Source organism: Peromyscus maniculatus, chromosome 3 (genome assembly GCF_049852395.1).
Source record: "Peromyscus maniculatus bairdii isolate BWxNUB_F1_BW_parent chromosome 3, HU_Pman_BW_mat_3.1, whole genome shotgun sequence".
Classification (NCBI taxonomy): domain Eukaryota; kingdom Metazoa; phylum Chordata; class Mammalia; order Rodentia; family Cricetidae; genus Peromyscus; species Peromyscus maniculatus.
In genome coordinates, this window is record NC_134854.1 from 112,046,404 (window position 1) to 112,070,836 (window position 24,433).

Below are 24,433 nucleotides of genomic sequence, written 5' to 3' on the forward strand. Positions count from 1 at the left end.
AGGTTTCCAGCGACTCACATTCTAGTCCACTAACAAGAGTGGCCGGAGGATACCAACACCGGGTGCTCATGTGCTGCTGCTTATGGTTTAAGATCATATGCTCAGGAGGAAAGTGAGATAGTTTTCACAAAACACAGTCGATAAAACATGAAATGTTAACAATTATACTTCACCACTTTTTAAAATGTCACAAAATAGAAACGACACCCAACACTGTCACAGTGCTGGCAGGCTGCTCTGTTACCTCATACCCAGTTCACAGGAACAGGCAAACATCCCTGGAGGTTTGGAATTGACTCGGCTTCTTCTCACTGGAGGCAACACCCTTTACACCAGCTCTTTCTTGGTTCCTCTGAAAAAACCTGGCCTCTTTCCCATTCCCTCCCCTCACAGTATAGCCTCGGCACAGGGATGGGGAGACCTTTCTTGCTTACTGAGTTCACACAACAGACATTTCTTGAGTATTTACTGATCTGCAGGCTGTAGGAGCCAATACTTATGAAATACTTGCACAGTGTCTACCACACACAGGAATGCAGTAAATATCAGTCTTTATTCTAGACAGGCAAAGTCACTGGCTAATATCCAAGAAGCACCAGCAAATTAGCAGATTCTACATTTTAGTCTCTTACTTTGCCAGAAGCTGGTGTTCTCATTAGATGCCATTAGAACAGCAAAGATACTTGCCAAGGCTGACCATTTTAACAAGCGACAATGACGTGACCTACATTCCTCCAGGAGCTACAGAAAGCTCAGTCACCTACAGGTTTTCAGGCAGTATTCCTTAGGGAAAGTCTGTGATAGTACAGGAACTTTAGAATATTCTCAATCATCCGAGACAGAAACAAAACACAGCGTGCACTCCTAAGAAGGGCTTTCATATACCCTATGACTTGGGTAAGTAACTTGAACCTCCCTGAGCTTGAGGCTACAATCTGGGCTTTCAGATTTGGAAAACATTGTCTGCCTTTGCACTAATTTGCTTTGCTTAGACCAACATGAAGTATGACGTCAATAGTCCTTACCTGATGCCCAGTACTCCTTAATGAAAACACTATAAAACATGAACACACCTCATATGGGCCTCCCTCGACCTTCACTGGCTTCCTAAATGTCTAAGAAAAGCCTCTCCTATGGTGTTTAGGTGCCACACTGCCACTGCAGCTGGGTAGTATACACCTGGCCAGCTCAAGGCTCCACCTCCAGCTTTCCTAGGCTTCCAATGGATCCTGGCAGTCTTCTGCAGCCAGTGCCTTGCTGGGTGTGCAGGCACACAAGGCATGAATCTTCCCAGGACCTGTACTGGGTCCCCACAGGACATCCATCTTCTCTCCCTCTTTCTCTGCCTGAGATTCTGGTATCTGCAGCTGTGATGTATAAGGATCATTTTTTTCTGGCCTGCAGAGTTTGGGACAGGGAAAAGACTAACATGTGGAGGCCAGCACAGGACTTCTCCATAAAGGTTCAGGGGAAGTGTCAAAGTCTGACAGGCACAGGTGGAAAAAAAGACACTTCCAATGAGGCTCAAGGAACAGAGAGGCCTGTAGGAGCATCAAGTGAACCCAGAAGCAGGTCAGTTCTACTGGTGGGGGTAGGCAAGGCTGGGGACTAAGAATCAATAGCCATGTGATAAAAGCATCCTATGAGCATGGCATAGGCAAGGTTACCTTGTGTACTCATTGGGACTGGAGCTAAAGGCCAAGAGGCCATTAAGGTCCAGTGAACAGATGCTGGCAGCAGGGATGAAGAGAAGGTCTTCCATTTTTTTACAAAGTTCAGAAATAGATTGACATGGGTAGGAGGAGAAAAGGCCCCACTAGACTCTGAGTTTCCTGATATCTGGTTAGGGGGTACTATGGTGGTATTTTATTTGTACTGAAATGTGATTTTAATTGTATGTTAATAAATAAAGTTGCCCAGGGTCAGAGCTATTAGCAAGCCATAGGAAAGCAGGGCGGTAGTGGCGTACACTTATAATCCCAGCACTTGGTAGGCAGAGCTAGGTAAGTCTCTGTGTGTTCAGGGATACAGCCAGCATTGGAGACACACGCCTTTAAGACCTGGAGGGCTGTACATACAGGCAGTGATGAGGCAGTCATGTGTTTGGGTTTACAACCAATGAGAAGGCAGAACAGAAAGACTATATCAAGACAAACACACAGGAAGTAGGTCTCTTTCGGAGAGGTAGGACCACCGCAGGAGGAAGGGTAAGGTTTTAGCTCTGAGCTCTGACCTCTTGGCTTTCTCTTTTACATTGGTTCTGTGTTTCTTATTTAATAAGATGGTTGGTTACATCTACAGGGTACTCTTTGGAAGGTAACAGTATGTACAGAGCACATGTACCTGGAGGTGACAGAGTACCCTCAAGGTGTGTGGTCTCACACAGTAACACTGAATCTTAAGTGAACCTGGCTATCTTGTGTCTCTGATGACACTGGTTCCTTATAGCCCAGTCTGTACTCCTAGCCTATGGGCATAAGCTTTTATGACATCTTTCTTTTCAACAAATGACTCAATCCAGGTTCTTAAGGATTATTTAAGGTTATTTCACTATGAATAGTTGAATCAATTCGAGAGTGTGATAAAACTGTAAGCAATCACTTTGCAAATAAATTTCTATGATAAATGACAATGTAGATGGAGTGAATCCCACAGGCACCTTGAGAGGGTCATCCTAAGGAGCCATGTGCACCTGGGACTAATTTTTCCCAGGTGACATAGAAGCAGTCTAGAGGGGACATGATTGGACCAGAGAAGCAGAATAATTAGAACAAGGCATCTGACTCAGCTGGCCTCAGGGTCATTTCTCATTCCTTATGGCTCAAATTCCTGCTACTGAAAAACAGAAATCATAGATCAACATGGAGGCAAAAAAAAAAAAAGACTTCAGATCAGTGAGTGCTACATTTAAACTCTTATTTCCACCACCTACCAAGCAACTCTGTGCGCCAAAGTCCCAAGTTTCCACCATATAATGAGAATGTCTGTATATACTCACAAGACCTGTGTTGACTAGAGATAAAGCCCTTGGCAAAGTGCCAAAGACTGAGTGAGGCACTACACAAATGGCAGCCAGAGAAGGTTCCCCGAATGCTGGCCTAAAAGGAGACCACAGAAGAGAAGCCCTCCTCCCCATCCATTTGAGGTGATGTTCAGGCAGGCCTGTGGAGGCCCCAGAAGCAGCATGGACCAGCAGGTCTTATCACTGCACTGCAGCAGCCCTGGCTCTGTGGATTAGGTTCCCCTGGCTAGCCAACCCAAACCAAGTCCTGGCTGAATTGGCACCCCCTGGTGTCATGAGCAAGTGGCCATAGGGCAGAGGAGCATACTGTTAGGATCCTGCCCTCACTCCGGCACATGCACAGCTTGGGGTCTTGCACCTTATGTCATCAGAGGGTGCTGGCAGCTACATATGTGCCTTAAAAAGCCGGACAAGGACCCCCACCCTCGCTCTGTGTTCTCTTTCTGTTCCCTCTCTGCTCTGCTCCCTCCCCCCAGGGCCTGACTCCTCTCCTCCCCTCCCCCTTTCCCTCCGAATAAAGCTCTAAAAAGTACCACTGGGTTGTGTCGTGACTGTGACCTTTCCACGTAGTAACCAGTGCCGCCACCAGTGCTGCCAACAGCGCCGTTTATCCTAACCATCAGATTACCCTGGAGTCCTTCTGTCATCAGATGTTGAAGCCTCCCTTCCTCAGTTCTTACTGGGCACACCCTGCTGATACCCATGAAGCACACCCTGAATAATGAGCTACAGTGAGGTAGCAAACAAAGAAAGGTAGAGATGTTTCAGGGAACAGTAAGGGACTAACTTGTATTTCAGGCATAGGGCCATCACATTCCAATGCAGCACATTCCAACAACACAGGATGGACAAATAGTCCTGTGGTCTCTCTTGGCTCTTGTACTCTCTTACCCACAGAAGGTTCTTGACAAAGCTGATGACTGAGCAATTCTCCTGCCTCAGTGCTCCCAGTTACGGGCATGTGTCATCATGCTTGGTAAAGCCTACAGCCTTCGGTAAACACCTCAGGCTGATAAGGTGTTGGAAGCTACTCTGCATTGGGGTCACTGGGCAATTCTGGTACCATTGCTGTCTCATGCTAAGTGACTCCTTGCCACGGTCCCTGTCCTGAACTGTAAGGTGGAAAGCAACACCCTTGGACCCTCACTAGCTGCCCAAAGTACTATCTCCTCAACTGTCTCCAGATGTTACCAAACATCCCCTAGAGTCACAAACATCCCTGAGGGAGATGTTCACAGACACTCTGTGAGGATAAGAGTGAAAGAAAACAAAAACAAAACCTCTTGAGAAATAAAATGAGTACTCCTAAAAGGAAGGAGGTTCTTGTGAGATCATCAAGATCATGATATCCCCTGATGTAGCTCACAAGGTGAGAGATAGGTGCAGGGCCCAGAGGAACACATCAGTTTGTAGGAAGGCAGTTCATGGGTTTCCACCATATGCTTCTAGGAGAGACCCCTAAGGATATGACCTAGCAGTCACTTCCCCAGAAACACCTACTTCCAACAGAGAACAGAGCACTGACTAGAGACATTAAGGAATGGCCCAGGCCTGTGAGGAAAGATCAGGAAGGCTAAGGCTTGTAAAGTTGAGCCTTAAAAAAATGTAAAGGGGGAGGAAAAAGCTTTTAAAATTGGATTAGGAGTGATAAGAGCAGGAAGGGCTGGGCTCATATTGGGGTGAAAGGTGGCCAGTTAGCAAGATGGAAAGAGAGAACTCCTAAACTCCCTCCACTATCAAAGAGAACAATCTCCTGGCTGAGACCGAATCAAGACTGATATGAGGGAATTGAAACTCAAGGCAGGAGAGAGTGCAAGAGAACATCTAGTCACACTAAATGAATTCAAATCTCCCCATCCAGATGCATCCAGTCTCAGAGTGGATTCACTCACAGGACAGACCTTGGGGCTGCAGCACTCCTGGGGACTCACAGTAAATAGAAAGATGCCCAAGACAAGCAACATCCAATTTAACAACGGGGGGGGGGGGGGGGAGGACAGAGCATCACAAATGACAGATAGGGGAGCAGACGTTGGATGTCGGATTCTTCTCAGCCCAGAACCATTTCCCTGCCTTTTGTTTTCATGTATTCTAATGAGAGGCAGGAGGATCACGAGTTCAGGCTAAAATGGAGGCTGAAAAGCAGTTCTTCCCAATTCTTGACACAGCACACAAGGCCAGATGGCAGGGGAGGACCCTGTGGCTCTGTAACAACTTCGCCATTCTTCAGGGTGGAAGCAAAACCAGTGGCCACCATCGTGCACTGGAAAGCAGAGTTGAGTTTCATGTAACAACAGTGATTCTGAGCATGGGAGGAAAGAAAAGAAGACTGTTGGCTATCTAGCTACATCCTGGCAGGCCTGGCCACCCATGACCTCATCTGCTTGATTCCCCAAGAACAAGGACTCTAAGCTCAGCAGAGGTGACTCATTGACCTAAGGTCAGTTAGCAAGTGCCAGGGAAAAAGTCAGATCTGGGTGTGGCCATGGATTCCATCAGTGGTTAATCACCTGTGGAGACAGCAGGGGGGTTGCAGTATCTGTAAGAGCTCCTATACACAAGAGCGTTTATGATAAGGAATAGAGTTCCAAATAAAAAAATGAATGGAACCAGGTAACTACTAATGAATATGACTTCAAAATAATATGATTTCAAAATAATCATAAATGACAAAAAGAGTAAAAATGAGGAAGGAAGAGCATTTCAGTTTATCATAAAAAAGGTAGATTACTAATATCTAGCTGCCCAAACAGCTACTCAGGAGGCTGAGGTGAAAGGTTCATTTGAGCCCACTCCGGGCAACAGCAACTCTGTAAATCATAAATAAATAAATCCCAATAAATAAATATCTATAAGGTAAACAGACCAAGAAAGATAAAATTTTCTAACAATGAATAGTTTAACTACTCACTAATAAACATCATTTAAAAAAGACAAATGACCTATAGGAAAATGGCTGGTTGATATAAAGAGGCTACTCTCAAGAGAAGAAATACAAGGGATCAAAACACTATTTTAGGAAAGTTTATTTATGTTAACCATTGTAAAGTGTAGTCATTCTTAGAGAGGATAAGATGCTGCAATGGCACAGCCTTTTCACTGGTATTATTCCTGAAGAGAAATCTGAGGGTAAGCATTAAAACCAATTGTCTGAGAGAGATGATACCCTTCCATGTCATCAACAGGAAAATGCCAAATAAAGGGATTCCTATCATGCACTTGTCAAAAGGAACACGTGAGATTGATGTGCTATGTAAAGTTCTTCAAGACATTCTGTTATGTTCAAGCTACAAAATAAGTTGCAAAATAAACTGTAACCTCATTTGTGAAAATCCATGTCTGTACTGCTGCAGGAAGGCACCCAACAGACAAAGCATCTGCAAGACCTGTCCCAGGGCTGAGCTGCAGACAGAAAGCCATGCTGCCCATGCTCTCTGGTGTTTTAGCTCTCTGCAAATATACATTTTATTTGTAATTCATTTAAAACGTGATGAGGAAAATACCCCAGGTATAAAGTCAGGAGAGACCAGGACATGAGAGTGAGCTGCGTCAGCCCCTCCTGCATGTGGCAGTGTAGAATCTGAACTCCCCTGGAGATGTAAGCACTCATGACCCAGTAATTTTAGGTCTAAATATGCATTTTCCTAGGAAACCAGTTCAGACAGTTCTAATGATGGAAAAATGTGAAGCAACACAATGCAATGACAGGTGACAAGGGTCAGGATCTTGCTAGTTAGATCGAGATAGGATGGATTAGGTTGATGGCAGGCTGAGAACTGAAGGACACTGAGGCACATGTGCTTATGGTCCCACTTTCGCAATTACTGAAACATTCCAATACTACTGTAACGGTCTCTGGTCAGAGTAAGTGAGAACTAAGGGGAACAACTGTCATTTCTCTTTAGGGCAGGCTGATTCAGTCAATTTCCTTTTATTCTTTGTGCTTACCTGTATTTTTTTGTTTTGTTTTTCTTCTTACTATGAACACATTTCAGAAATAAATAATAGGCAACTTAAGAAAAAGGCAATGTTATCCTTTGGCTGGATAAGCTCCAAGCAGATGGCCCAATAATTCCCATGACACAAGTACCCAGGAAGAGTTTGGAGACTGAGAAGGTGGCAACGAACACTCAGTGACACTCAGAGACTATTCTTCATCTCGTGGGTCCACCTTGGCCTGGCTGTGTATGCTGCTGTCTACTGACCACAGGGTCTTTCAGCTCTACTCTGTGGGGAAAAAAAGAATCTGGGGAGGCCAAAAGTGAATCAGGTGAGGCCATGATAGGAAACATCTCTACTGGGATAGCAGTCACTTGCTGGCAGCACAGGGGGTCAGAAGGGGCTTCCAGATCAGGCAATGCTTGCCAGGCTGGGGAAGGGCCTAAAGACACAGGCAGAACCCAGACCAGAGTCCTGTAGCCCAGGCTGAGCGAACTTGGCCTTGTCCTGACTGCAGTGAAAAGTCAATGAAGAACACCAGATAATGTGGCTATACAACTGGATGTTGGATATCCAGAAGAAAGTGCAATAGTGGGAGGAAGGACATGGCAGTTCATGAGACTCTAAAGGCTGCCATGATGGAGGGAGGACTAAGGTGGGCCAGGAAACACTAGCTCAGTGATATGAGCAGGACGCTTGGTTCCCAGGACTAGCGGCACAGTATACCGAATCCTGATTGTCAGTGTGTCCCTTCTTGGCTCCTACTACCACACCAGCAGGAAATACTAAGAGGTTTACCTGGTCACACCCAGATGATCTAGGCCTGGGAGGGAGCACTAAAAAGGAAAGGGTGGGAAAGGTCCTGGAGTAGTTATCCACCTAAAACTATCTGTTTAACCAAGTCCTCCCAGGTGGAATGGTGGCAACTTGCACGTGTGATGGAAAGTCACTCCTGGCTCTCCAACCTGTAAGTGTCCATTTAAGAGACTAAAAGTGCTGGGGGACCACCATACACTGCACGTGAGCAAGAAGCACTGCATATTATGGCTACTGCAGGGATGCACAAAAACGACCTCAAGAGCAGATTCTGAGTGGGTTTGGGCTGGAAAGGACTCTAGCAACACTAAAGGGCAAATGACATAAATCAGTAGCAGCAAGCAGCAGTTTAACTGCAGGGCTAGCCCTCGACCTGGGAGGGGACTCCCCTTTGCGAACAGGCTCTCAAAGCATTTATTTTAACGTTTCTGGCTCAGGTTCTATGCACTGAAGGAAGAAAAATGGAACAACTCATTGTCATGAAGAAGGCTGAACTACATGATGATGCCCATGAACTTCAGAACCAAGAATCAACTTCAATGTGACTGTTGGATACAGACTCATACCTCAAACTAATAGAAAGCCAAATATCTTGGAAGAAGATATTTTTGAAAAAAAAAAAAGCATAAGCATTAATGTCACTTCTCTGAGGTAAGATGAGGACACTGTAGTTACATAAGAATTACATTTTTGAGACTTGTGTGAAGTACACGGGGAGAAAGGCCACGGCTGCTGGGAACTGGCTTTAAGGTGCTTAAATAAACAGCTATGGCACAGCCATAAGCAAACATGCCACAGGGAGGGATGCTTGCTCTACTCCTCTGACTCCATTCAGGAGCCCTCCCCCATGAGCAGTGTTGACTCAGTCCTGCAGCAGCTGGCATGGTGCCATCAGCTGCTAAGTACTGAGCCCTGAATTCAGGTGGTAGGGTCCTAGGGCCGAAAACTCTGACTGCTACTGTGACCCCACCCAACTCATGGTACCACTGCTGTGGATGCCCATGCCAGTTCTATATCTGCTGCCCAGTAGGCTGGTGAAAGTTCTCGCTTCCTGGAGCTGTCTGAGGCTGGAACAAATAGAATGAGAATGACCTGCTGCTTTCCCAGCAAGCACCCAAGCCAGGGCAGCAGTCACTGCTGTCACCCAGCTTTCAGGGTTACTTTGAAGGGTAAAGGAGACGGTCAATGTTTTTGCATGCAGAGTGCACTCAATAAATATTAGCTGCCAGGTACCAGGAAAAGCAGCTTTAGAGATGGGTTTAATTTGCTGTGTATTAACTCATACAATTGCCAAAGTTACCTAGGAGGTCAGAGCTACTAGTTTCCTGAGGCAGATTCTCAAGGACCTGGTTTCATCTTTGGTTGTACTTTGACAGCTAAGAAACCTCTGGCTGTCACTTAGCCTCTCTGTGTCTTCATTTTCATATGTGACAAATAATCCTACCATTCCCAAAGCCATACAACAAAACCTAAGCAATACAACTCGGGTATTGCACCTAGCACAGAACAGCTGTACAGGTGTGTCAGTGGTCCTAGACTTAGACATCTGTTCCAAAGAGTAGCTGCAAGGTTGGGGAGCAGCAGGCCTCCAAGTGTGTAAGAGGTTGTAGTTTCTGTATTCTTCATCTTGGGGAGGTTTCAAGTGGAGGGGTTCTGGCAAAGCAGGAGATAAGACTGTATGGCAAAGAACCCACTTTAGGTGATGAAGCAGAAGCAGTGCAGGGAAGGGAAGGGGCACAGGGACGCTGGCAGCAGTAATGTAAGTGGTGACAAAGGTGGTGAAAGGGTGGCAGTGCTGGTGGAGATCCAAGAGTCGAGGTGACAGGTAGAGTGAGTGGGTGGTAAGGAGGTGCAAGCGGAGCTGACAGAAGCAGAGGTGAAGCAGAGAGGGTAGAGGGTAAAGAGGACAGTGCTGGAGTTGGTACAGGACCTGAGGGCAGAGGTGAAGAGAGGTGGACATGGCGATGAAGAGGTAGATGAGATTAAAGGTAGAGGAGGTAGAGGGGTGGAGACGGTGAAATACTGGGTTGCCTCATTCAGTCTTAATATGACGGGAGGTGCCTAGTCTTATTGCCACTTGATATGACATGCTTAGTTGATATTCCTGGGAGGCCTGCCCTTTTCTGAAGGGAAACAGAGAATGAGTGGATCTGGGGGAGAGGGGAGGTGGGAGGGGCTTGGAGGCGAGGAAGGAAAGGAAACTGTGGTCAAGATATAATATATAAATAAATGAATGAATGAATGAATAAAAATGGAGGTGACAGAGGTGTAGTGGAGGAGATGGTAGAGGTGGTGGAGGTAGAAGAGGCATAGGTGGTGGATGATGTTGAAGTAGGGTAGAAGGGGTGGAGGGTGGAGATGGTGAAGATGGAGGTGATGGTGGTAGAGGTCGAGATAGTGGAGGTGAAAATGGATCAGGTGGTAGAGATGACAGAGGTGGTAAAACAGATTGTAGATGTAGTAGAGGTGGTGAAATGGTACAGAAGTGGTATAGGTGATGGAGGCGATAGGGTAGAGGTAGAGGTCCAGATGAAGGTAGTAGAAATGATGGAGGTGATGGAGGTGGAGGTGGTAAAGGTGGAGAGATGGAGGTGGAAGAGTTGTTAGAGATGGTGATGGTGGTGGCAGTGGAGGTGGAAATGGTAGATATGGTGGAGAAGACGGAGGAAGTGGAGGCAGAGGTGATGGAGACGATGAAGGTAATGGAGGTAGATGTAGGGATGCCAATCTTGAGTGCCTACTGAGAGTTAAGCTGGAGGAGCACTTAATATGGGTTATGTCACCTCTTCTCATAATGACCCAATGAAGATACCTGATACAGATAAGAAAATGAAGTTTGGGAAGGCCTACTAACTTGATCCTTGATAAGGCGGGTTATGGCTTGAATGTGAACTCTTGCCAACAGACTTGCTTGCATACTTGGTCCCTACATGGAAGCACCACTTTGGGGGGCTGCAAACCCTTTGAGACAAAGGGCTTAGCTGATAGACACAGGCCACTAAGAATGGACCTTAAGAGTTATATAGTCCAGCCCTGATTCCACGTCATCTCTGCCTCATGACTGGTTAAGATGCAAGTAAGTTGTGCCATACCCTCCTACCACTATGCCTTCCTTCACCACCAGAAATGGGCTGGCTGTACTCTGAACCATGAGCTAAAATAAATCCCCACCTAAGTTGAATCTAAAAGGTTTTTGTTCACAGCAAGGAGAAAAATAACCAACATGATTAGTACATATGGTAAGAAAGCACCTAACTCCGGAGACTAGGAGCTTAGCACTCTCCTCATACTACAACAGAAAAACTAGAGGGTCAGTAGACAGAGACCTGAGGACAGTAACAGTTACACTGTTCTATTATCCCTAGCTGGGATCACTAGTGGAGGCTTCAACTAATGCAGGGATACAAGGCAACAGGCAGGCTCTAGGCAATGCCTTCATTATGTAACCTGTAACCAAAGCTAATAGTGCTGTCCCTGTTAAGATGCAGACTCTGAACATTCAAGGTCTTCTGTGATTTGGTAACTCCACAAAGATGTCAATGGTGCTGAAAACCCAGCACTCAATACTGTACTACATGGTTCTCAAGTCACTCAAGTGCAGGGCTATGTTCTCACAGATGGTAAGAAAGGGCCCAGGAGGTGGGTTTACAGGTTCACTGTATCTTCTGTCTCTTACAATGTGCTAATCCATTCCCATTCAAGGCTCATGAGAACATCCAAGTGAGGCACCATGAGCAAAATGAGGCACTGGTAGACAGCTGGCAGACAAATGCTTTCACCTAGCTTGGTACCGAGACAACAGACTTCTGGACTCAAAAATTTTCAGATGTCTCCTTTAGATTATTAGCAGCAGGTTCAGTGGGTGACACATGCGCCCACTTGCTCTGGAGACAGGCTCCTTTCTCTGTGGCTGATGTCCCTATTTGCCACTGTTCTGGTTTCAGGTCACTGTTCTGTCTTCTCCTCTGTATTCCCACTCTGGTTGCATCTCTCTTGAGGCTTCTCTTTGGGGGGTCCTTGTCATTTGGTTTCATTTCCACAAAAGTGCCCTGCTCTGCATCTCAATGGCATCTCTGGGCCTGACACAATGGAGGCCTCCTGTGCTCAACAGAGGTGTCTAATGGACATGCCTATACAGCTGTTCTTACAACAAGAACAAGCTTACTCACCATGTGGACCAAACCTTCACTCCTAGAACCTGTGGCAGACTCTGAAGAAGGCAGCCATTTGTTTGCATGCCCTCTTCTAACTCTGGACTGGCTTCTGCTGGATCCCTTTCTAAAAGGTGAGAGGAAGCTTCCTCCTTCCATATCGACAGGCTTTCCACTCCTTTCTCAACTACCAACATATTCTCCTTGATGAAACTTCTTGAAAAAAATGGCCAGCCAACCTGCTTCCTGTATACATGCCAACCTCAACCCCATAAAGTCCAGTGCTAACCTCCCTTGAGATGCTGAAGGGCTCCCTGGCTGTGGCTCACATGTCCTTTACAACCTGCAAACACAGGCTTTCTTGGGTTTGAGCTCTCTGCCCTGCAGCATCAGGCCTGCTTCCCGCATTCTCTTCCAAGCTGATGTAGAAAGGCAGCATGGTGTGGTAGAAGGAGCAGACTCCATCTATCAGCCACATGGCTTCTGGCAGCTTGCTCAGCCTGCTTCTGAGTTCTTCCATTTGTAGAACACATGTAATATAATCTACTTTGCAGGGCTGGTGCCAGGACTAGTGATAACTTATGAAAGGGGTCTGGCACATGGCACAGACTTGTCTTGTAGGATCTATACTTCCTGCTTGACACTTCTCAATCATCTGCTGGTCATCCTGTCTCATACACACGTCTAGAATTAAACTCACCACTTTGCCTAAGAGCAATGGCTCACATGGCTTTCTTTCCCTAAATGGCACCATTTTTCTCCTGGGCTTTCAAGCTCAAATCTCTCTCTAGTTTTCAGTACTTGCAGACCTTAAAACTATTTAAGGCCACACTTTTCAGCCAGGTCCATCAAAATCACATGCCAGTCTCTATTCAGCCTCATCTCCATGGCCTCTGTGTGAGGCACCTCTGCTGAGGCTGGGGCCTCCACCCAGAAGCCCCAGCTGCTCCTTGTCCCACCCTTCAGGCTTCCATGGGCATCTTGGTTATTCTCCAAATACTTTTTCCACTAGGCAGCCTTCTTGGCAAAGCTCCCCTTCTTCCTCTCCAGAAACCCGAATGTATTTGTTTCCTGTGCACACGCTTTCCTTTCTTTATTCTGGAAAATACTTACTGAGCACCTACTATATGCCAGACACTGCATTCCTGGCCCCCACTAATGAATCACCCTCTCTGAATGACACTGGTCAGGACTGTGCTCAGCAATTTTTAGAGGAAGAGGGGGCGTCCCATAGACACTAGCACGTACTGGTCAGCATGGTATGTGCTGTGCTATGTGCTAGAATTCATGAGAGGGTCCCAGGCCCCAGAAGAGGGGGTGGGGCAGCAGAAGGCACCAGGCACTTCCTGGTAGCCTGCCCTCCTCAGTGGCTTCCGCTTGTTTCTAATGTCTAACATACTGACAGGTGAATCCTTCCCAGGTCAGAGAGTGACTGGTGAGCCAACCCATGCATCTTTGTCCCTTCTTCCAGTCAGGGCTTCTCCTCAGGTGACCAGTGTCCCACCTCTGTGCCACATATCCTCTCCAGTCAGGGCTTCTCCCCAGGTGACCACTGTTCAACTTTGTAGCCCATAGATTTGCTTTGCTGCTTCTGAATTTTATGCATACAGATCACACACTTCTCTTCCACACCTGGCCTCTTTTGCTTCCTTCATAGGGTTTACAGTCTTCACCATTGCTTCCTGCAGATGTAGGCTGCTTATACTCGCTCCTGATTGGATAAATGAATGGACTCCATGATTCTGGTCTGAGGCTCTCCTGAGCACGGATGCTAGGAATGCCATATGGTTTCTTCTGGAGCATCTGCTGGGTCACTGGGAATGTCCGTCTCTGGTTCTAATAGAACTGGACCTCAGTTTTTCTGAAGTGGCTGTGCCAATGTACTCCAATAGCAGTGTCTGAGACTTCAACTGTTCTCACCTCTCCCATGTTGGCCCTTCTGCTGAGGGCACAACAGTTTCACCCTGTGAATGAAGGTTACGGCTCCCTGGTGTGTACATGCTCACTAGCAAGTGACTACACTCATCAACACCCCAAGAGACAAAGATACCTGTGCGTGGGTCAGGCAGGCTTCAGGGAGAGCAGGGACAAAGTGCTGACCATTTATAGGAACAGGCAAGCAGGATGTGTACACAGGGAAGATGGGAAGAGCCAAAGTCCAGGAAGAACACAAATACTTCTTAGGTTTTCTCCCCAATTCAGTCTTGGAAGCTAGCCTGAAAGCTTTCTCCTCTGTGCAGCTGCTGAGTTTGGGAAAGGTAAGATGAGGTTTTACAGAACTGGGAGGTCTTTGTGGCCCAGATGCCAGAACATAGGCATCATTTCTCTCTACCCCAGAGGACTCCACAAGGTGGAGCCACACCTTGCCCCAATCCTCACCCCCACCTCTATACCTGAGGCATCCATGAAACAGAAACCCACCTGTCTGGACTACCTCTGCTCCTGGCAGTTGGCCAACATGAATTGATGTGTAATTAATAAATGGTTATGTATTTAAAATTATAAAGAGGGAAAGGGTGGAAGTAGCATTAAAGAGAATGTATTACTTATGTCAGTATGCATTTGTTGTTTGCTTCACACAAATAATCACTCGTAATAAAATAATGGGCAGATTACCACCCCACCCCACTTCAAGCATGAGAAAACTGAGACTGGAGGATATAAACATCATCTCAGCTCAAGGTTGTTCCATTACCAAGGCAGAACTAGATGATGTCTGGGGGCCTCGAAGCATACTTGTCCCTTTCTTACTCAGTTCCACAGGTAGCCACGGGTAGCCACAGCCAAAAGGGCTTTTGCCAGCAAAAGCAGTCTATGGGCTTAGAGGGCATTTCAGCCTTTCACAGGGGTTCCTGCCAGAAGAAATAAAATTCACCGGTTGAAGAGACACTCCAGCCCTGAGAGAGCCAATTCCAGGCACAGTAAGTATGGGGATCCTACCCCAGTTTGTTCATCTCCTAGAAGTCACAAAATGACAGCTGAGTGCATGCCTGTTCAGTGGGAGGGCAGGGAAGATGCCAAGAGATCCCACAAGCAAGACTCTGACGATGGCTGAGGGTTTCACCTTCCAGGTGCACGTATCCTCGCACAATTGTGTGATAAGTGCTAGTGTGAACAGGAATTGGCTCCAGCCTCCTGCCCAATGCCTGACCTGTGGGGCTCCTGGCAGGCATTCATAAAAAGCCTTATGAAGCCCAGAGAGGCGACTTCTCCATCCCAGAGAACAGGAGATGGGGCCAGATTACCATCAGAAATGAAATTCACCCCAGCCTGCATAGGTTCAAGCTCACAGTATGCATGGACCTATGCTCATGCATTAATCCCAAACAGAAGAACTCACTATGATACCGTACAGGATCCCAAGTCACTGGCTACAGGGCAACACTTCCACAAGTACTGCTTACATCAGTCTCCACAGATGAGTCCATCTTACAGACGAGGAACTGGAGACACAGGGAGGATTGGAAACTGCAGCACAGCAGAGACCCCCTAGCCCGTCAGACTCTGACACCCAGGCTCTGCCAGCTCAGCTGTACTACTGTCCCCTGGGACTATATGCCTACAGTTCTCCCTCGGGTGCACAGGAACCTTCCATCGGCCCATGTCCTCAGCAATTCACTGTTCTCCCTGGCAAAATTCAACACTCTACACTTATACCTTTCCATGTGGGCACAGGGAGTAATACTCAGAAAGTTTTGAAAGCACAGCAGCCTCCATTTCCACACTAAGACTATCATGGCAGAATAAACATGGTGGTGCAAAAGCACCACACATCTCCCGGACTGTGAACCTGAACCATATAGGCTTTCCTTTCCTGTCTGTCCCTGTGGCCAGGGGAGGCCCACATGGAGCCCTGGAACTGACCCCACAAGTGGTAGGTGGCAGGATTCTAGCCCGAGGCCTCCACCATTCCACCCTACTCCTGCCTTGCCCACCCTGCATTGCTCAGAGGTCCAGAATGAGCCCATCTCTTCCTGGACAGGAGTCCATTCTCCACACTAGCCCACCTTCCCCAGATGGGGTTCCACTGTCCATGTCTGCTTCATTCCCTCCTAGATCAGGCTCTGCTGCCAGTATCTATACTGAAAGGAAAGAGCAAAAGAAAAGAAAGAAGAGAGGATAGAAAGAAACAAGGAAGGGAATGTTGAGAGAGGGGGAGGGGAGATGGGGAGGGAGAAGGAAGATGGCTGGAAGGTCTGGGAGCTGCAAATGTCAGGGTCTGAGAGTGCTCAACAGACAGAAGTGGAACTGAGGAAAAGCAGCAGCTGATAACCAGACTGTCAGGGGCTGCATTTTCCTCTTCCCAGCCATTACCAGAATAATATTATCCACGGGAAAGATCGAAAACCTTTTTCAGAACTAGTATAGCTAAGCCTCACTCTTTGGCCTCTTCTGTCTTTTGTGGGCTCCTACAATCTCGCTTCCTTCAGCCTGATCTCCATCTGCTGCGATGTGGGGTGTTTTCCCCTCTATTATTGCCAGCAAAGCACTATCAGAAAGGAGAGCATACTTTAACACCTCCCGAAAGTGAGGAACTACACACAGGCATGTAAAACTCTCCTCTTTCAAAAGCACCCATCTCTGTGTGTAAGAAGCCGGACTCCCCCTTTACTAGTAGCAGGGAGGAAGAGAGGATGTGGAAGAGCTAGGTGGGGGAACTGCCTCTCCCTTGGCAGAGCACACGGCTGGTCTTATGGAGAAAACTGGAGTGCAGGTGGAAGAGGAGAGTGATGAGAGGAAAACAGATTTAGAGGAAGAAAACTGCTACAAGACCATTTCCTTCCATCCTACAGAAGCACGTGCGCATGCTCTGAGTAGCCAAGCCCAAAAGGGAAGAAGAGAGCACAGCAGGAGACAGAGTACTGTACATACAACTAGAAAGAATAGCTCCATGCCTGAGAACATATGGGCGACTGTGTTAATTAGAGCCATGGCTGGTGAATTTTTTTTTAAATTCCTTTTTGTAATCTCAAATCACAATTCATAACATGGCAAGCTACAGTCAAACCTGTGCACGGGCTGCTTTGGGAATGCTGGCTTCTTAAAGGCCTCTTGGCACTGCTCAGGCATGTGCCTAGGACTGCAGGGTGTCACTGTCAGAGCTCTATCCTCACTCAGTGCTGGCTTTCCTCTACATGCCTGGCAGAAGTGGGCAAGCAGGTGGCTGTGAAGCAGGGAGCCACCACCCTCTTGTCCCCATTACCTGAAAATCCAGAAGCCACACTTCTGCCAGGCTTTGCTGTGGCATGCTACAGGACAAAACCTCCGTGGAAAGCAGGCCCCCTCAAGCAAACTGTTACTTCTAAAGCTCCAAAGCCTGACAAATGACAGGAGAAGACTTGCCTACAATGGCTGGTGCCTCAGGTTGCTTGGTATGAGGGAGAGTACTTTTCTCAGGCAGGAGAGAGAATGCTTTTTCTTTTTTAGCTTCCCAACCATCTTCTCCCACATTATAAGCCATTTCTTTGGAAAAATCTGTCATAATCAACAAATTAAAGCCCCCAAAATAAGCACGTTACCAAATAAATTTCAACCATCCACTGCCAACATTTAAACAGGTAGAATGCCTGTGACTCTCCTGCATTCCTGGGCTCATCCTCAGAACAGCAGCAAGCATGCAGCAGCAGAGCACTTTGATCTTCCCAAGTCCCAGGAGAAAATCGATGATACAACTTTAATGCATTTGTACAGCAAGGCTTCATGTTATTATTTTTACCCAATGCAGCTTAACTCAAGTGAAAAAGGTGTACTGGGTCTCAGCACCGCCCTGTGGTGAAAGTGAATTATTTTTCTAAAACTAGATTGTAGCAGTGCCAGCCACATTCATAGAAAATGGCCAATTAAAAGCAATTATGTCTGTGATTGCAACTTGTTGAAAGGCTGGGATCGAGGTGCTCCTGCGGAGGCAGGAGGATGGGCATGTCCACAGGGTGACTGGTGTTGGGGTAAGCCGGCATGCAGTCTGCTGTTCTTCCCCTACACTTCCCATGGTGGTGGTGGGGTTCTGGTCAGGTACCTTTGGGACCTACTTGGAGGGAACCAGGCCTGAAGGAACCTTACCTTCTCCTGGATGCGCCCCTGCTGCTCCTTGTAGAAAGTGTCCCGGCGGCTGAGCTCAGCCTCTCTGTTCTCCAGTTCCCTGGCCTAGTTGGAAGAGAACAAAGCCTGTGTTAGCTGGCAGCCGAGAGAAGGCAACTGACATTTCTGTTCACAACAATGCTCAGAGAGAAGAGCAGTGGTAATGCACAGAAAGCCTATGCTGTGGCAGGTCATGCACATGTGTTACGCTCAATTTTCACAACAGCCCTTCAAGGTGGGTAATTAGCACAACCATTTTGCAGATGATAATCACTAACATTTACTGAATGCTTACTATCTGCCAAGTCCTGTTCCACATGAATCTTGGGCATTTCTAGGTTCCTTCCACTGCCTAAGAGGAAGGTAGAATGTAATAAGTTAATTAGGGTCGAGAGTCACAGTGGATCCCCATGATAGGAGACACAACAGAGGGGCCAAGTTATTCAACAGCCATGCAGAGCAGAGATGAACTTGGGTCTGGTTAAAGCACCAGGCTGCCTCCAACTTCAGTCTGGGAAGAGAAGAGCCTGGCACTGGTTTTGGAGTCCTGATATTGGGTGGTACAACACAACACTGTCTCATATGCTAAGCTGTCGTGGCAGGGGTCCCTGTGGACAGCAAGAGAGCAGAGTTCTAAAGAGGAGGGGATATAGTCCCCTAGGTGGCTAAAGGGTGTGTGTGTGAGTCAGTCCTTTGAAACCAGATTAACAGAGCCTCCCCCCTTCAGTCATGGTAAGGATGTTGGCTCAGTTAGCCGTGGTGAACAGCCAGGAGCTAACAGCCTTGGGATACAGTCCAGTACTCTCTTTAAGTAGCTATATGACTTTGAACAACTCCCTTGCTTGTACAGAACATCTCTCTGGTGCAATGGCTAAAACTGAAACAAAAGTGTCCTGCTCCCTACACCTACAAGACTGTTTGAAGGCCTCTACAAAGGTTCCCAGCAGTGGAGCAGCTGGGAGCACGTGCCCCTTACTGGAATACCCACATCTTCATCCTTTTAGGGCTTTCCAGTACAAGGTATCAAGTTCCACTGCCTCTGTCTTCCCCACACAGATGCAGTCATCAGGGGCCCAAGAGCTTGGGAGAGTCTGGAGTACCTGGAAGAGGGATATCTCTCCTAATTGCTGTCTACCCATGTGAGGGCTGTGTGCCCAAGCTCCTCGTGGTACTTACTCTCACCATCCCCAAGAGCACAAGCTCTCAATAACTGAGGTCCACTACGAACCTGAATCCACAAGACCTCCAAGTCCTGAGCTTTTTATTTTAAGCTACCCTATGATAATCTGCAGATGAGTCTGAATCCCTCAGAAATACAAGGGAAGAAAAGAGACAAAGATTCTGAAAGCCCCTCTCCTTGGCAATGATATTCGTGCTGGGCCTAGAACCTTTTAGAGCAGTAGCAAACTAAGCAGCAGTGGGAGCTACCTGTATACCAGTGTGAGCACTCATGTGCTGAAGGACTCAAGGAAAGGGCTACGGCTCAGGCAATGTGAGGCCAGGGGCTGGGCAGCAGCATGTCTGAGAGTGGAATTCTGACACTGGCTCTGGCCAGCGGCCTCTCTAGTCTTGGGTAAGCTACCTTCCTTGTGTATTTCTCCTTAACTGTCAAGTGGAGCAAAGAAACAACTTGTCTCCCCAGAGGCTGAAGAATCTAAAAATCCCAAGAAGGTTCTGGAATGCCAATGCTCCAGCAAAGCTAAACACAGACAAGGGACTACATGAAGGGATTTCTCACAGGATCTTTTAAGAAGGCTCCTGGAATGCCTCTGGAATGCCAATACTCCAGCAAAGCTAAACATAGGCAGTGGACTGAATGCCAGGGATTTCTCACAGGATCTTTCAAAGCACCATGATGAGATGATGAGGCTGTGGCCCGGGCACACAGGCATAGTTAATCTGTGTGGGGCCTCTCAGCAGCCCAGAATCAACTGTGAATGATCTCTGGTGCAATCAAAGGAGAAGTGCATCTGATACAATTAAGCAGCCAGTATGGGAATATCTTGCAGTGCTCAGACCTGCCATTTTCTGACCTGTAGCTCCAGCCAAGCAGAAATATGACATCTGAAGGCAAAGCTATCATGAGACTCTTCAGCTGCCATTCCCTAGGGGCTACTGGGGCAGGAAGGACAAGGAGGCTCATCCAGGCATGTACCCACCCTCCAAATGGCATACTGTGATTCTGTCTCTGGGCAGAGGCTCCTGGAATACTCAGCCAGCAGCCTCTAGGACACACATCAGCAAACAGCTGAAGAAGTAAAGCTCCAGGCAGAGATGCCTCACCATAGACTTACTGCCTAGGCTAGAGACTGGGGCTGACCAAAATCTGCAGGAAAAGATAAAAAGCAGGATCAGGAAAGGATGTAATGGGAATTCAGAGAGGGAAAAGTAAGGACAGCCCACTTGACTGGAAGCTCTGTGGCTTGTGCCCTTTCTCATGATGTCCTTACCATAGTGCCTACTCTAGTCACCCATGAGGCTGGTAATGAAATCTCCATGGGCAATAATGGACAGGAGGCAATGCAGGGAAGAGAGCCCACAGCAGGCACCCAAAGACTTGATCTTGGTGAATGAAGAGTGCATCAGATAACAGGAGCTCTACCTCAAGGCTAGAAATAGGCATCTCTCCAGGGGACACTGGAGTGGCCATCATGGTCCCAATAACTGGCTCAGTAATTCCTTGGCTGCTCCCAAGTATCTGTTATGAATGAGCATTCCTGAAAAGAGGCCTTGGCTGTATCACACATGTTCATAGAACTCAGTCCTGGTGGAAAAAGCAAATATGTGTGTAGATAGTCAGTTTCGGAGTCTGATGTGCTGGGGAGACTATTAACCAATAACCTGTGAGCTAGCAGGCTGCTATTTTGTCTAAAAAAATTCCCAACCAAGTCTTCTGGGAAAACAAATACTAAATCAAACCAAGTATGTTGCTTCAACACAGGACAAATATCACCATTATGACATTGTGCACAGTGGAAGGGAGGCTTTGAGGAGGAGTGGAGGGGCTCTTCAGTGGATTAGTAGAGGATCTCCTTCCATCAAGACTATACTGTTAGTTCACACTTTGATGCATTGCTGCTGCTCCACACACACAGAAGCAGGAAAAAAAAAAAAAAAAAAAAAAAAAAGAACCAAAAAACGCATGCCTGAAAAGACACAGTCAGGTTCAAAACTAAGATTAAAGAGCCAACACAGAAGGGACCCACAAAGCAGTAGGCGGAGTGGGAGCCACAGGCCTGCTGGGCGGGGACTGGAGCAGGCCAGGGCAGCCAGGACCTTCCAATCTTGGAGGATAAAAATAAACCCCATCCTACAGAGGAGGGGCAGGAACCAAGCTGGACATCTGGGGCTGAGGGTGAACCCTGAAGCAAAAAGGAGGCATTACAATTTTCCATAGACCCTTCTAGCACATGGCTTTCTGTTTGCTCAATGTAAACAGGTGAGAGGCCCCAGACCCAAGCCAGGACAAGCCCAGCACCTGCTTTCTAAGGTCTCTGCAGTTATTATCACAGCTATGCAGACAGAAGGAAGATCTGGGCCTAACCTGGTAGGTACAGGCAATTAGAAAAATGTCATCAGTGTACAAAGGCCATACTGAAGGTGAGCAGGGAAAGAAAGCAGCCAGACAAATCTCACACTGTGAATCTAGATTCACTTAGGTAAGGCAACATACTGGCAAGACCAGTAACCAGACAGATTCAGCCCAGATCAAACTAATATCATGGGACAATATCACAAGGATGAAAAGTTTTTTATTGTGAAAACTTTAAACACAAGACAAAATGATGTAATAAAAACTCAGATGACATCAGTAAGCTTCAACAACCAAGAACTTAGACAGGAGTGTGCACATTCACATGCTCAATCACACACAAGCATTCACAAACACCTGTCCCAAGTGTCCCAGCAAGTAACTTCATTTGTGTAGATGTCAATGTGCTATTCTAAAAGACAAGAACTTTTATTCTCCTAAACAGAACAAAAGTATCACTTAAAAAATAAAATTGGTTCCTCATCAAACATGCAGAGTATTAAAATCTCCTACTGATAAGGTATTTTAATATACATGTTAATGTTGTCTCAAAGACAAATGAGTGACTTCTCATTTATAAAAAAGAAATTATGAGCATGAAATAAGCAAACCCCAAAGCATATAAATACTCAAGTCTTCAAAATAAGAACTGCAATGTGATAAGATAAACCCGAGGCACAGAGCAGTACAAGGAAATAAGCAAAGTGGACGTGGTACAGTTACCCGCCAGAGGCAGCAGGCAGGGATGGCAAACAGGTCTGAAGGGGAAGCTGGGAACTGGCCAGCACAGGTATAATGGCTACCACAGAGAAACAGCATGGACAGAATGGCAGAGGCAAAGGGAAGGGACCCCTAAGAGTAGAAGGCAGGCAAGAGGGCAGCAGTGGGCATGGGCGAAGTGAAGATAGGGAGCAAGATATAGAGGTAAGGAGAGCGACAAGGGTTGGAAGAAGGCAGGCAGACACAGTAAGGAGAAAACACTGAAAAAAAGAGAGCTGTCACAGGAAATACGTGGTAGAAAGCCTCCAAGAGGCCCAAACTCTCCTCCATTTCCACACTCGGGTCTTGTGTGGTCCCCTTCCTTAAGTGTGGGTTGGACCTGGAGATAGTGCTAATCAACAGAGCATGGCAAACATGGTGTGATGTCACTTTGGAGATCTGTGTCTACAAGCCAGTAGTCTGGCTTCCCTGTTCCCCGCCCCTCTTGCTTACTCACACCCAAGAGTTTCTGTGTTAAGAGCTTCCCTAGAGAGACACTCACATGATAATGAACTGAGGACAGTGAGGAAGGGAGCACTATCAGCAGCCAGCTAGAGGCTGAGGCCTGCAGACCCTCACCTGCTTCCAGCAGCCAGAAGGGAACATGCAAGGCTCCTTCGCCAGTGAGGCCCTGAGCTGCAACAGCAGCCATAGAAAATACCTGGACAGCAGCACTGGGAAGCCTGGACCTGAAGCACCCACTGAGCCAGATCCCTGATCCAGTAGTACAAACACCACTCACTGACGGAAGCCCCTTAAGTTTTGTAAACTGTATTTAGCAATAGATAAATATGAAAGTTAAGTTGACTAATTTCATCCTTTTGGGAAAAAGAGGATCATTTTGGATAAAAGAAAAACCAAGTAGATGATACTTCCAAGAGACCCAGACACCTATACGAACAGTCAAACAGAACACCACCAAACCCTTCACTGGATGGAAATAAATACTGTAATGTATATCACTCTGTTCACAGAAGGTGTAATATTCAATCAAAACCCTAAAATATATATGAGATAGAGAGCGAGAGCAGGTGAGAGCAAGTACACTACCACCACCAAGAGATAAAACAGAAACAGATCGCCAGCAGCTCTGACATCAGGCTCAGTACACTATGCTGACATGTAAGGGATCTAACAGGGAAAGGCAGAGGTGTATGAAGAGACAAAGAATATTTACAGTGATGGGAATAGCCTCCAACTAGTACAAATCCTCTGTTAATCTTACTGGGGACTCCTCACGTGTGGCTTCCTTCTTGTGTCCTTTGAGATTGGACTTCAGCTTCTGCAAGCATAATTACCAAGTGTCTAGGGTGGGTCTCTGCGATCTCACACACACTGACACTGGTCTAATTTTCCAGGAACCTGAAGCAGAATTTCAAAGCCCTTGCTTTTCTTTCTAGACTTCTTGGCAAACAACCTGAGTGAAGACTACTTCTTATACTCTATTTGAACATCAACTATATGAGTTTCCCCAAGACTGAACCCTAATACCCATTATCTGGTCTACAACGTGACAAGCTGGGGCAACAGCAAACAGAGATCCAAACACCCTCTCAACAAAGGGGAAACAATGTCCGTACCAGGAAATACCAACAACCTAACTATAGATACTGAGCCCCCATCACAAAACACAAACAACTTCAATAACCAAGACAATAATCACTTTGCAAAAAATTAGTACTCCCATAATAATATTCCTGAGAAAAGTGATTTAGATGGTATACAAAATAATTTCAAAATAACAATAATAAATATGATCTAGGAACTCAAAGAGGATACAAATAAATAAGAGAATGAAGACCTTGAAAACAAATACTTGAATGAAATAATGAAAATAATTCAAGATATTAAAATATATTTTAATAAAGAGAATCTCTGAAGACAAGCCAAAGTGAAATAAAGCAGAAAACGAAAATTTCAAAGACTTAAAAACTTAAAAGCCCCACTGGTAGACTGGATCAAATGGAATACTGAATATTGGACCTAGAAGACAAGGTATAGGAAATGGATCACTCAAAAAAAAAAAAAAGGTTAAATCAAAAATCTAAAAAAAAAAAAATGACAGGGTATGAAGGAATTCTGAGACACTATGAAACAAACAAACCTATGAATAATAGGTACAGGAAAAAGAGAAGA

General features: G+C 46.5%; 1 protein-coding gene across 1 annotated transcript in view; it reads right to left on the bottom strand.

Moving 5' to 3' along the window:
- Chchd6 (coiled-coil-helix-coiled-coil-helix domain containing 6) overlaps nt 1-24,433 on the bottom strand; it is a 212,837-nt gene that overhangs the window by 76,747 nt on the left and 111,657 nt on the right. The window contains exon 5 of the mRNA XM_006994771.4: nt 17,989-18,072. Within this exon, the coding sequence (XP_006994833.2) occupies nt 17,989-18,072 (84 nt within the window). The remainder of the gene's footprint in view (nt 1-17,988; nt 18,073-24,433) is intronic.